Genomic DNA, 13,486 nt, shown 5'->3' on the forward strand with positions numbered 1-13,486 from the left:
ACAATAGGGACCTTCTGGCTGATGTATCCTGCTGTTAATTACACCTAGTTACAGCGGATTGTCACGCTCGCGCTGGGCCACAGAAACCGGCGTCATGGGGTTCACTCGTATTAAGTATTGTGTTATTCCGCCTAAGCTATTGTGTTTGTGCGTTCGAATTTTGAAGGGATTTATACGGCCCTCCATTGTTTGTCTGCCCCCTTCTATTCACAAGATAGGGATTAAAACATTGTTATTGTTATTTAACCAATTTATTTATAAAGAGGGTAGACGTACAAATTGAAAAAGTCATTTTTTCAAGGAGCAGCTGTCAATTTACAAGACAATGAGGGTAGAGAGAATTTACATTTAGCAACAGCAAACGGTTGTCCTAGAAAGGCAAAGAAAGTTCCTTATTTTGTACTTATCTGCAATGAAAAAAAAAAAAAAAAAAAAAAGCGGGAGAACTTGGTATATCCAGCATTGGGGAAGGTTAAACCACACTTTTGGCTGGTAATGAAGGCCACTGGGTGCAGTTGACCGTTTACAGCATTCTGTAGGTTTAGGTGATGAAGACAGCTTTGGCATTCTTGGGGTGTTTATATATAACCGTTTGAAGATATTTGTTCTTACAAAAGAGATGCATCGGCATTGTCATGTGGTATTTAAGTCCGCGAATGATGCCACAAATGGGCATTTAACCTATTTTACATTTAAATGGGGTCTGACAGAGAGTGTTACTAGTGTTACTTTGTAAGTCGTCGAGAATTGTCGGTTATCATTAATTATGACAACAAAATCCGTTGTTCAATGTATGGGGAAGATCTGAGATCTTTTACAACTACCGTTTATTTGCGTCACATGGTTTTAATGGTTTCTTTTGAAGATAAACTACCAACTTAAGTCTCTCTGAAGTTTGCTTTTTGAAATGTAATTTGAAATCAAGTGGCGAATTATAAGGAGATATAAAAAGCAGCTCTTGAATTTGTATCTTACGGCAGGACTGAAATTGTAGATTCGGTGAGTCAATGCATCCTTTTCTGCCTATTGTATGATTTTATTCATTTAAAACATCATATATTTCAGGTTCAGGTACTGAAGAGAAGCGTTGTGCAATTTGACAATCAGCAGCCTTACAAATTGTTACATGAATCAAGAACTCTCAGTTGCAGAGCAGTAAGACAGTGAACTGTAAAGTATGGATCAGCATCATCTTGACCAAATAAGCAAGAATCGCCTTGCCCTGATTCAATATATGAAACCTGATCCAGTTGTAGATTATCTGTGCCGGACAAAAGTTCTTTCCGCTGAAATGGTGGAGCGTATTAAGGTAGGCCAGCATAAGGTTATTTTAACATTGAACGGAACAGTTTTCTGTACATTATCACGTTTGACTGATAGCTGACAATGGGAATTTATTAAGCCTTTCCATAAATAGAAAATAAAAAAATGAGAACCCATGACGATTTTAATGTTAATAATCAAACTGTTTTCTTTTGGGAGTTTGTCAGACAAGGTATTGAGAGAAATGTTTCCTAGTGGTTGTATTTAATCATTCAGACTTATTTGAAATACATTATTTTTGACATCCAGCTTCAAAAGACAAAGGAAGAAAAAGTGAAGACAATTATTGACATGGTTCAAGGAAAAGGGATTGCTGCTTTTGAACAATTTTGCAACGCGCTTATTGAAACAGGTGAGTTTGTTTTATGTCAGTATTTGATAAAACTAAAAAATGTAACCGGATGATATGATATCAGATGGCATAGATTTCTTGCCAATTGTTATCACATGGGTCTCCCGAGGTGGGGATTAAGTAGAAATAGTCTGATGTGGAAAAGTGGAAACTGTTATTTAGTGATGTTCCTTAGGATATGCGGCCAATGGATGCAGCAGCTTCTCTTATTTCCTGTGGCCATGACTATTTCATTGCACTTCGTAGGATCTTTACAATCTTCCTTGCAACACCAGTGGGCAGTGTTGCATGCGAGGGATCATTTACAGCCCTCCGTCGTCTGAAACTGTGGACACGCACAAGCATACGTTTGTAAACAGGTATACAGCGGAAACATAATTACAACTAGGCCTGTAGCGTTTGTTGGAGGGAAATCCCCTTCTATTGTAAAGTCATCTGACATTTGTCGTGATTAGAATAAATGAGCAGGTATTAATGGCCAAGACAAAAGCAACACCCATCTAAATTCTTATATTTTCATACATCAATCGCCAACAAAGTAAAAGTCCACTAAGATATCTTTTATATTTTATCCCCGTAAAATTGGGCACTAATCCTTAGAAATACAGTTTTGAGGCCTCACATTTGGCAGAAGTTAAAAGGGTCCCCAAGGAAGGTATTTCAGTGCAATAAGATCGAATTATGTGAAACTACACCTTGCCGCACTTGCCAGGTGCTTAAAATATGGCACTTAAATCAACGAGGACATCCTTTAGTTTGTGCGCCCTCCGAGACTCGTATCGACCGGGCCTGTTCCTGTAGGTCAAATTCAACTTGAATGACGTCACGATCTCTAGCCGCCGCCATATTGGGGGTCCGGAACAAAGCGCGTGGGCAGGTAGCGCGGTTGCGGGCTTTGAATTAAAATGCCTTCGTTTTGTGCTGTTTCTGGCTGTTAGAACAGGGGAAATCAAGAAAATGATCGATCATACTACAGGCTACCAAAATTAAGTTATAACACACAAAGGTGACCAGACTAAGGAATTATCGCAAGCAAGGCGTGATAAATGGTTATCTAACATCGGTAGATCAGACATCAAATAATCAAGCTATGAACACATACATGTGTGCTCAGACCATTTCGTAGGTGAGTTTTTATTACACGGAAAAGGATAATTTAGTTGTATCGTTTTGGGGAAAGTACCAGAGTGGAGTGGAGTGCTCAACTTCTGAGCTATCGAACCAAGGTAGACCCTGGCCAGTCACTACATGTACATGGTGTAGGGAAATGCTATGTTTGGAACTACGAGAAGTTATATTTCTCAATAATTTTAGTCTAGTGACAGAGTTCACATCATGTAAGCATACGGTTTTGAAAGTTATAGTAGCATGCACTTGAAATGCTCAAACTCGGTCTTTTTGCTTGTTATGATCCACAAAAAAGAAACAACACGAGGCAGCAACTGCATTACTTGATTTACAGAAGTCTGGAGAAGTAGCTGCAACTTTCGAGATGACTACAAATGTGGAGACTGGGACAGCATCTCAAAGTACTGTCGACATGAAGCTGTATACAGCCATGGAAGAGGAAATAATGAGACTTCAAAGTGAAAATGCCGAACTAAAAAAAGCTTGCAAGGCAAAACAATTTCATATTGACTTTTTTTGAAAATGACGCTGAAAAAGTAAGAAATTACACTGGCCTCCCAAATTACCCAGTTCTGAAATCATTGTATGATTATGTTGAGACTGATATTATTCTCTACACAAGAGTGTTTTGGATAAATTTCAACAATTGATCCTTGTTCTTATGAAACTGAGACTAAACCTTGCAAACCAGGATTTGGCCGTCAGATTTGGAGTTTTTGATAGTACTGTTTCACGAATATTTAGAAGCATTTTGGGAGTATTGTTTGTTCTTTTGTCACCTCTCATTCATTGGCCTGAGAGAGAGCAACTGAAAAAAACAATGCCAATGAGTTTTAGAGAGCATTTTGGTACAAAAGTTGCCGTGATTATTGATTATTCTGAAATGCCTATGGAATGTTCATCTAACCTCAAAGCAAGAGATGAAACTTGGTCATCTTATAAACACAATACCACAGCAAAATATTTGATAGGTATTGCACCTCATTGAGTGATATGTTTCATCTCAGATAGGCATGGCGGCAGAGCTAGTGACAAAATAATTAAAGAAACTTGTTGTTTGCTTAATAAGCTTTTGCCAGGGAATGTAATTTTAGCAGATAGAGGTTTTGACATACAGGATAGTGTAGATAGCATGTGTGAACGGTTATACATCCCAGCATTTACCAGGGGTAAATCACAGCTCGGAGCTTTAGATGTTGAACAAACGAGGAGGATAGTCAACAGTAGAATACATGTTGAGAGATTGATAGGCGTTGTTCGGCAGAAGTATTTAATATTATCAGCAAAATTACCTCACGATTTTTTACACCAGGAAAGGGTGATGACACACTTGTTATTGACAAAATTGTTAAGGTTTGTTGTGCATTGTCAAATCTTTGTGATTCTGTTGTACCATTCAACTGAAATGGATAATTTATTCATCATATGGCAAGAAACTTTTTATCACAAATGCACATTGCACATTTAGATTGCACTGACATATATATATATATATATATATATATATATATATATATATATATATATATATATATATAGTAAGCAGACTGCTGCATGACTGACCATTTTTTACAGAGATTGTAGAAATACAAGCATTAAAACATCTACTTTAATAGCATGCTGGAGTTGTACTCTAAGTAAAACTATTTTTCTCCTATGGTTATTCAATTTAGATTGCATTTAAGAATCTTTGTAGAATCACATCTATAAACGGGAATAAAAGTGAGTATTATTTGAACCTTGTATTGCTTTATGAATCATGTCAGGCATACATAAAATGACTGCTGCATGGCTGAGCCATGTTTTTTTACAAAAAAAAAAAAGAAATTCATACAAATGATAAAACATCCACAGTAATATTGACATCATACTGCAGCTGTACTCTAAAACTAATGATGTGCTATTTTATTATCCATTGAATATAGCTTGCTTCTTAAGCTGTGTGCAAAGAAATAAACCTGCACATAATTCAATTGCCAATGTTTGTATCTTAAAATGAAGAAACATAGTTTTTCTACTGAGGATTCTTTTTTTTTTTCTCCTTTTCACAGCTTTTCTACAATCAGGACAGAACCATTTTCCTTTTGGCTCTCCCTTAATCCCCACACACTTAAAGTGAAACCACTGAATGGCACAGTCCTTTGAATCGCAGCACACCATGCTCCCATGTTCCATATCCTTGCAGTAGCACCACTGCTCATCAGATAACCGTGTATTTGTTTTGTCAGCAAGCAATGGCATTGGGGTTCTTGAAAAAAAAAAGTTTGCTACCAATTCTGGAAGTACTGCTTTCAGAAAAAAAAATGCTAGACTTCATGTAAATTCCCTCCCAAAAACCAACACCAAAATAAATGTCCTCAACATGGAGATCTTGTTCAGTCAACACAACGAAAAACGCCCTCTCCAATTTGGCAACACCTAGCTGTGTCTGGACTGGTGGTCCCGTTTAAGTTTTAACTCTCCTCCCTTGTCCTTGACCAAATAAAAAAAGTCTTATCATTCCCATCCAGGGTACTTTCCTTTTGCAAAAGGGACAGTTAACTTCCAAAATAGACTTTCCACAGCAATCACGTTCAATAATGCCATCTGGAGAAGCAGCAATGTAAGGGTAGTCTCGTGTCAGTATAAGTCCACTGTTCACTACCCTTATATTACTGTGGTCTTGGCTCATCTGCTGCAAAAAATCATCAACTGCCACACTTTCATGACTACACCCCCATTCCATGGCGTTGCTGGAAAACTGCCTTGCCTGTGGATAACAGACCGTCTTTATCAGTGACATGGCTGGGCTGGCAGGGTTAGTTTTACATACCGATTTCATGTTCGAAGCAGTTATTCTCCCAGCACGGAAACGATTCCAGTGAGAAGTCTGGCTCTGGCGCTTAGTCACTGTCTCTACTTGTAGTACTTGCTCAACGGTTATTGTCAAACCTTCAAGTATGCTTTCACAGTGATCAATTAAATTGTTATATGCAAAGCCAAAAGTTTCCTTGTCCTTCAACTCTGTCAGCACTATGGGGAAATCTCCTTTTAATAACAAAGGGACAACATTTTCACAATATTCTGGCACATGGGCAAATATAGCCCGCTTTGATGGTGCCTTGCTGAGAGCATTGAAAAATCTGTCTAATCTTTCCTGTGTGGGAGGTAGTGTTGACGGCTGGGAACTGTTTTGGTTTGGGGTTGGTGGAGTTACTGGCTTGTCTGTGCATAAAGAAGTGCCAATTTATTTCAAGGAGGAGGCAGGTAAAATCAAGGTCCTTAAGCTTACTGTACGTGACACTTGAAAAGGGTGTTGGCAACTTCCAATATGCCTTCTCTTGCGTTACTTTTTTTGGTATCCCTGATCTTAACTGCAGCTTCCACAAAAATAGGAGTGTTGCAACATGGGTACAGGTTTCACCAAGTCCTGCCATACAGTTGCAGTGTCCTGTAATTACAGTCGCAGAGGACTGTCATTAAGGCACTGAGAGTGCAAGACCTAAAAAGAAAAATGGGCTTATTAATTAACATAGGGTTGATTTTAGGGATCAAGGTACACTGCACTTGCAAAACTGTGATACCACTTAATTAAATACCATTTTGTCAAATGGTGTCACAGGCTACCAAGCTGATAAAAGGCGACTGCTATTTGAATTAAAGGCAACTATTTGTAATTACATCTACCTGGAGAGTTACCTGTTTTTCACAAGACATCACTTTTGTTCAGATGTTACATAACCCATTTTATGTAATAGATAGACCCCGAGTCAGCGAGGGTTATGTGACACACACGAGTCTTATTTAGACTACGGTCCATGAACGGGTTATAATGCATTCATGCGAGACGTGCGGTTATGCGAGTTACACCACGTCCGAGTCTTTTGTTCTTCACTTACACCGTGGTCTAAGTTGTCAGAGACACCAATAACCTGAATCTTAAGAACTGAGATAATATCTAGTTTGAAAACTAATAAGGAAGTCTCATTCTCAACTGCTTTACAAACACTTGCTTTAGCAAACATTCTTATGTTTATAGAAATAAAAAATTCTGTGCTACTGACCCTTTTTCTTAAAAAAATGTTAAAAGAAGAGGACAATGCACATGCATGTCACCCATGTGTTAGATAAGAAAACCAGTTGGTAGACTGTGATAAACATTATCATTTCAATTCTACCGAATACCTCTGGTTCAAAAAAAAAAAAAAAAAAAAACACTGCATTCAAACTTAGCTTCGGTGCCTAATTATAAAGCTGTAATCTATTAAGATCGTGAGATACAAAAGAAAGTCGTAACGACCATCAGTCAATACACTTGACAGTTACTGTATATGTTGTTCACTATTACTAACTCACTACTAAATTTCTTACCTTGTATAGAAATCCCTTACGCTAATCAACTCTAGCTCCGGATATTTCTACTAATAATCTGCTTACCTTAGCAGTAACGGAATCCCTTTCCTATAGATAACCACTAGAAATCAGGATTCCAACCTCTATCTCAATCTTGCTTCACAGTAATGGCGTCGCCCTTTGTTCTCAGTGCTCCTCGCTGTAAAACCACTCCTTACAGCTATCGAGTTTCTCGCAAACTGACACTCAGCCTCGACTTGGAATCGAGGCCAAGACAAGCCACCGATGCCGGATCACTACACTCCTCCCCACTTTATCTGGATTGGAGGTAGCCATTACAATCCAACACCAACAACACGCTCTTACGATCCTTGTATCACTACTCGATCAGCCCATGCTAACCCAGCCAAGGAATCCATACACGGTACTCAACACTAGGAATACTCCTTCCCAGCATCTACTCCTGAGCAGGTCGTACCCCTCCTGGCCAGCTTCTTGGTGTTTTTACTCAACACTGGGCCCCAGTCGGTCTAGATATAACCGACGCCCATTCTCCTCGATGATCTTGAGAATATCTTCCCAGTCACACCCACGAATTTTTGCGACGACTTCCGCTACTTTCCCCAGGAAAGCTGGAGTGGACTTACTTCTCTTCAGAAATCCGAAGTAGGGGGCATCAGTTTCCAGCAATAACCTGCCAGCAGGCATCCACTGTAACATCTCTATTGCTCTCCTACTCCTCGACGTATCCGTATACGTCCTGAAGATGGCAGTAGTTCCAAAGTAGGAATTGGGAAAATACTGTACCCACTTCTCTACCATCCTCCTTGACCCCGTGAAATAGTGACAGTGAAATAACTGGTCACTTTTCACATTCTCAGCTAATCTAAGAATGTTCAAAACATGTCTCCAAACCAGATCACCAGCTGAGTCATCCTTGGGCCCTCGACAGTGGAGCACCAGTACCTGGTCTTCTCTTAATAATGTGAGAGCTCTTTCCAGGACTTCAAACTGAGCTTCCCACTGCCACGATGAGGTAGTGTAATCTACACCAGTCTCACCTACAGTCATAAGATTATGTATGTGTGCATTTATTCCATCTAACGTAAGAAGATTAGATACAATTATAACGTCAGAAAATACAATAGAGGGAGTGTGATAATGATAGGGTCGCTAAACGAATTTGACGGAACATAGTGACTAGCCTAATCCTCTTGTCGCCTGGTTAGGCACGCCCCCTTAGAGTACTTATGTAAACAAAAGGTCTTCCATAGAGAACTATCCTTTTGTTCAACAGCTTCGCGCATGCAGCGGATTATGTACCGGTATATAGTGGCGCTATACAGCTAAATGCAGTTAAATCTGTGAAAGCTGTTATTTAATTTATTCTGCTGTGTCGGACGTTGTGGGCCAGTCCAATGGTTCATTCACTCATTCTTTTCTGAAGATTGGTGATGCATATTTTGAATGCTTAATTATTTGCCCTCCTTCTAACAAGAGAAAGTAAAAGGGGAGAGAAACAGAGACAGTGTCAAATAAAAAGTGTAAAGAGTAATATAACATGCTGTACAATGACTGAGTCGTGAAGGGGGTATTGGACTTCTTTGCGTTAAAAACAAATTCATTTCGAAATCAAAAGAGCATTTTTTGAAGGGCGCGTGGGGGGGGGGGGTAAATAGTAACTCATTCCGTAATCCTTCTTGCACATTTATTTAATCGTATCAAAATGTTTGATACACAATGTTCACTAGTATCATAGTTTTGGCGATTTATTAAAACCATATTTGTACAAAGTAGGTTAGCATAAGTTACACAAATGTAGGCAAAAACCAGTGTGAAGAACAACTCCCTTTTTAAGTGAGGCAAGACAACCTATTCAAACTGATTATAACCTTGATAAAGACACAAGGCAAAGGAGTTATGTAAACTAGCGTGTGAAAACACATTCTTTGTCAATGTTACAAGACAATGGAGGCGACCAAGTGGAGTAATTACAATATACCCCTGTACAGTCAAAGAGAAATTAGTTATGAAAGCTTACTTCGGGTCAGCCCTTAATTTGCTTGTTCGAAAGAAAGAGATGGATGTCGCAACGCGAATCCTTTTATTAACCCTTCATGAGTTTGTGTTAAAGTGTGAAAAACAGGCAACGATCTCGAGTCGCTATTGGTATTGTTCGCATTTAATATTGGAGTATACGCCTACATGTAAACATCAGACAAGGCGTTGAGATCGATAAAAGTGGGGGTTTATCTGAAAAATTAGATGCCATTTTTGTGAAATGACTTATCAAGTGATGTGCATGTACCTAACATGTATAAATTCTTGATTTTTATTATTTGAAACATCTTCATACACGGCCTCATATTTATATTTCTCTCAGGTCATACTCATTTTATTGTATAACATGGGACTCTAAAGCACAGGGCATTGTGAAAATCAATCTGCAAGGCTTGCTTTGACTTGATGTTAACCTGGATTTAAAAGAAGAAATATAAATATGTTGGATGGATTAAATCACCGATACCGTTCTATTTTAACTTAACGTGGTCATAAAAACAGTAACACAGATAAAGTTGTCTGTCATTCAGCACGCATTATAGGCGAGTAGCCAAACAGTGACTATGATCAATCCAAGTAAAATCTAGGCAAGTATTGTTTACAAAATAGATCATGATGAATAAACCTACGCTTTAACGCTCAATGATATCAAAAATGATTCGACGCTTTAAAAATGGGCCGGTTCAAGGGGCATTTTTTGTTTCAGCTAGAGGGACTTCAGGTAGAGGATTCAGTGTAGGTGTTTCCTCGGATGATAGCAGCATCACACCCTAGGTCTTAGCGAGTTGACTAGAAGCTTTTTGTCTAAGCATCCTATTTCTGCTACTAATCTAATAACTCTTAACCTCAAAGGTTTATGCGGTAAAAATATTTAAACTAAATGAGGTGCATTGACAGAGGCACAAGTACAATCCAACGCCAACGTGCAACAGGGGAAAGTCTGACAGTGTATTACATAATATATGAAAGTGCGGTCAATATTAACAGTGACATCAGTTAAAGAGGAGGGGGTCTTACCATCTTTTGTTAAACGCGACTGTTATTATCTCTCGAACAAGCTTAAACCATGCCTTATACAATTACTGTGTCTCCGGCTGTCGTGCAGAAACGGCATGTCGAACATATTTTGCTACAGTTACAAACAGAGCAAACTAGCGACTTGTTCTAGATCGCTCTAGTAGGAAAGCATAAGTGCGGCGCCCGGGCAAAACAATCAACTACCCGGTCTAACATTCATATCTTAGCGTTTACATAGGTCGCGCAAAGAGCTAAGTACATATGACGCGCAGGGAGCTAAGCAATTAGCCTTGACAAAGTGGTCCGTTTTTAAACAACAACAAGAAAAAAGAACGCCTTGTCATAGTTATGAGACAAATCGCTTGCAACGTGCAACAAGGGGGGTGGCTGAAAGTGTGGTCACACTACATGTTTATGAAAGTACGTTGAATCAAGGAGTTATAAGTTATGGCCCTGATAATGGGTTGACACTCACCGCGTTAGCTGCGACAATGATTATTTCTTCACAGCGATTTATTCATTCAATTATTAAATCATAATTTATTTATTATTTATTAATTTAATTTAATGATTTAAATCATCTAATTTTTATCTATTTTTTATTTGATTCTTAATGTAACCTAATTATTTACTTTATTCTTTAAATAATATTTTTATTTATTTATTTATCAAGCCCGTAGCCAGCAATTTTAAAGGGGGAGTGTCTTTTTCTGAAAAAGTGGACCTTTTACCGAAAAATCCCCATGTACTTATGTCAAACTTTACCCAGAGTGGGCCTTTTTTAAGCAAAAGGGTTTTTTTTTTTCGATCCTCCCGAACTCCCCCTGGCTGTGGGCCTGTTTATTTATTTATTTATTAAGACTTTCTATTATTATCCTTTTACGGATTCGCTCTATTATTTTATATAAAATGTAACTTAATGTAGTAATTGAGGCAACACGCCAGCTTGTAATGTGAATAAATTGTTTTAATAATGTTTCTTTCTTTGTTATCTCTAAACAGTAATGTATTTTTACACAGGTAGCGATGATGGAAATTTGTGTACGCAGCATCTTTAAACTTTTTGAGACGGGGTGATTTGTTGATCATGCTGATGTACGATGTTGATGCATGTCTATCAAATTCAATTTTTGACAACAGAACACTTCATGTTGAATTAAAAAACTGATACTAAATTAAACTAGCAGTTTTCTTGCAACACTTAAAACATGATCAGCTGCGTGTGCCAAGCTAGTGAACAAAAGGATAGGTGGCCACGGGAGTATAATCCTATCGCCGCAACAAACAATGGGCACTTTCTGGCTGATGTATCCTGCTGTTAATTACACCTAGTCACAGCGGATTGTCGCGCTCGCGCTAGACCACAGAAACAGGCGTCATGGGGTTCACTCGCCTAAGGTATTGTGTGTTATTACGTCTAAACTATTGTGTTTTGGCGTTCGAATTTTGAAGGGATTAGACGGCTCTCCATTGTTTGTCCGCCCCCTTCTATTCATAGTATAGGGATTAAAACCTTTCTGACGTTTTTAAAACGTCGTACAACGGAAACTTAATTTTTATTACTACTGTAGAACAGACACCTCCGGGTTGCTTACTGTCTGTTCAAACTTCGCCCAGCCCTCTGGGTCAAACTCGTGTCTGGGGTGCCAACCCACCGACACTACGGCTCCCTCTGCCTTTAGAGAAGCCACCTCCTCAGCACTTGAGTCTCTCTTTAGTCCTAGAGACTCCCTGATGTCCTGCTGATGGTAAACAGTGGTGTAACTCGATTGCCTTAACTCGCAACTCATGTGGAAGCACTAACTTCTTATCGTCAGTCTTCGGATCTGACCAATACAGTACACCATCAATCACTACAAACATCTCTCTATCCAGCCAATAAGACTTAAACTCCTGGCTCCCTCTGAATAGAGTAGACTGATTTGGAATAATGGCGTTGTCCACATATTCCCTGATCAGATTCACATCATGATCTGCTTTCTGTGCCGCTTTCACCTCTTCCACTGTCTACCCCCAACTGCGCAGCCCTGAGGTGCTCTTACCCTCAGCCTTCACAGTTGATCTCGACTCTGTACTATAAGAGCCCACTTCAGCTGGTCTCGACTCTATATCCTTAGAGTCCACTTTAGTTGATCTCGACTCTACACCAGTAGAGCCCACTTCAGGCGTTCTTCTCATCTTTTTAGCCTGCTGACGAGTGGTGATCACATTAACTCGGACCAATTTCCCTGGGTCCCATGGAATATTCTCGATCACCTCTCTCAGCATCTGGTACTCAGGCATCTCTTTCACCTTTTCATCAGGCGAGGTATCTACCACTGGCCCCAATACCTCCGGTTCTGAAAACTCCCTCACTGAGTCAACCATAACAGTGTTTACCGTCTTGCCACTGTTACTCTGTCGGTCACTTGAGGTTTCATCGCTTTCGACGCTCCTGGTACCCCCCTGGTTTTCCCCTTGGATCACCAATGGCACCATATCATCAACCTCCTCCTCAAACCTGGCCCAGTTTGAGTGAGCAAGCTTACAATATTCACATCCTCCACAGGGTGGGTCTCCAAGGCGCACCCCTATCCCAAACGTTAAACACTGCCCCGTGTGTCCAGCTCTTGACAGTGCATCCACGTTTGCATGAAGTCGCCCTGCCCGATGTGATAATACCATGTTGAACTGCGACAGCTCCTCTAACCATCACGCCAACTGACCCTGCGGCTTCTTGAACCTCATTAACCAACGCAAGCTTGAATGGTCGGTTCTCACCATAAATGGCCTCCCCAGGAGATAGTGTCTATACTGCCTGGTGAAACGCACATCAGCAAGTAGCTCTTTACGTGTTGTACAATACCGCCTCTGCTCTTTCGTGAGGCCGTAGCTTCCGTAAGCTACAACTTTTTCCTCGCCATCTTGTACCTGAAGCAGCTCTGCTCCAATGGCATACTCGCTCGCATCTGTGTCCAAAATATACTCGCCATCCTGCCTCGGAATAGCCAACACTGGTGGTGAAGTTAATGCTTCCTTTAGTGCTCTAAATGACACACACTGCTCCTCACCCCACTGAAAATTGTTCTTACCAGCCATGGCATACAGTGGAGCAGCGAGTTTGGAAAAGTCCTTGATAAACGCCCTGTGGTAGTTTGCTAGGCCCATAAATTTCTCGACATCCTTTCCACATGTTGGCATCAGCCAATCTCTGACCACCTGGATATCATGCTCCGACATGGCTAAGGTGTCCCCAGTCACTACTCGACCTAGAAACTCAATCTTTCTTTGGAA

General features: G+C 39.9%; 3 protein-coding genes across 3 annotated transcripts in view; 1 reads left to right on the forward strand and 2 right to left on the reverse strand.

Annotated features, from left to right (window-relative positions):
* LOC106153787 (uncharacterized) overlaps positions 1-13,486 on the reverse strand; it is a 211,452-nt gene that overhangs the window by 144,403 nt on the left and 53,563 nt on the right. The gene's annotated exons all lie outside the window — the stretch shown is intronic.
* Positions 1-13,486, forward strand: part of LOC147761906 (uncharacterized) — a 47,274-nt gene that overhangs the window by 20,716 nt on the left and 13,072 nt on the right. Inside the window, exons 2-3 of the mRNA XM_087014085.1 lie at positions 1,066-1,309; positions 1,573-1,675. Of these exons, the coding sequence (XP_086870211.1) occupies positions 1,178-1,309; positions 1,573-1,675 (235 nt within the window). The 5' untranslated portion in view covers positions 1,066-1,177. The remainder of the gene's footprint in view (positions 1-1,065; positions 1,310-1,572; positions 1,676-13,486) is intronic.
* On the reverse strand, positions 4,828-8,206 carry LOC147761907 (3'-5' RNA nuclease TATDN2-like). Its single transcript, XM_087013138.1, has 2 exons — positions 7,220-8,206; positions 4,828-6,284 (listed from the first exon to the last, which is right to left on the reverse strand). The coding sequence occupies exon 1, from the start codon at positions 8,204-8,206 to the stop codon at positions 7,640-7,642; it is 567 nt and encodes a 188-aa protein (XP_086869264.1). The 3' UTR covers positions 4,828-6,284; positions 7,220-7,639.

Source organism: Lingula anatina, chromosome 5 (assembly GCF_051362555.1).
Source record: "Lingula anatina isolate TDL-2025a chromosome 5, LinAna3.0, whole genome shotgun sequence".
NCBI classification, from domain to species: Eukaryota; Metazoa; Brachiopoda; class Lingulata; order Lingulida; family Lingulidae; genus Lingula; species Lingula anatina.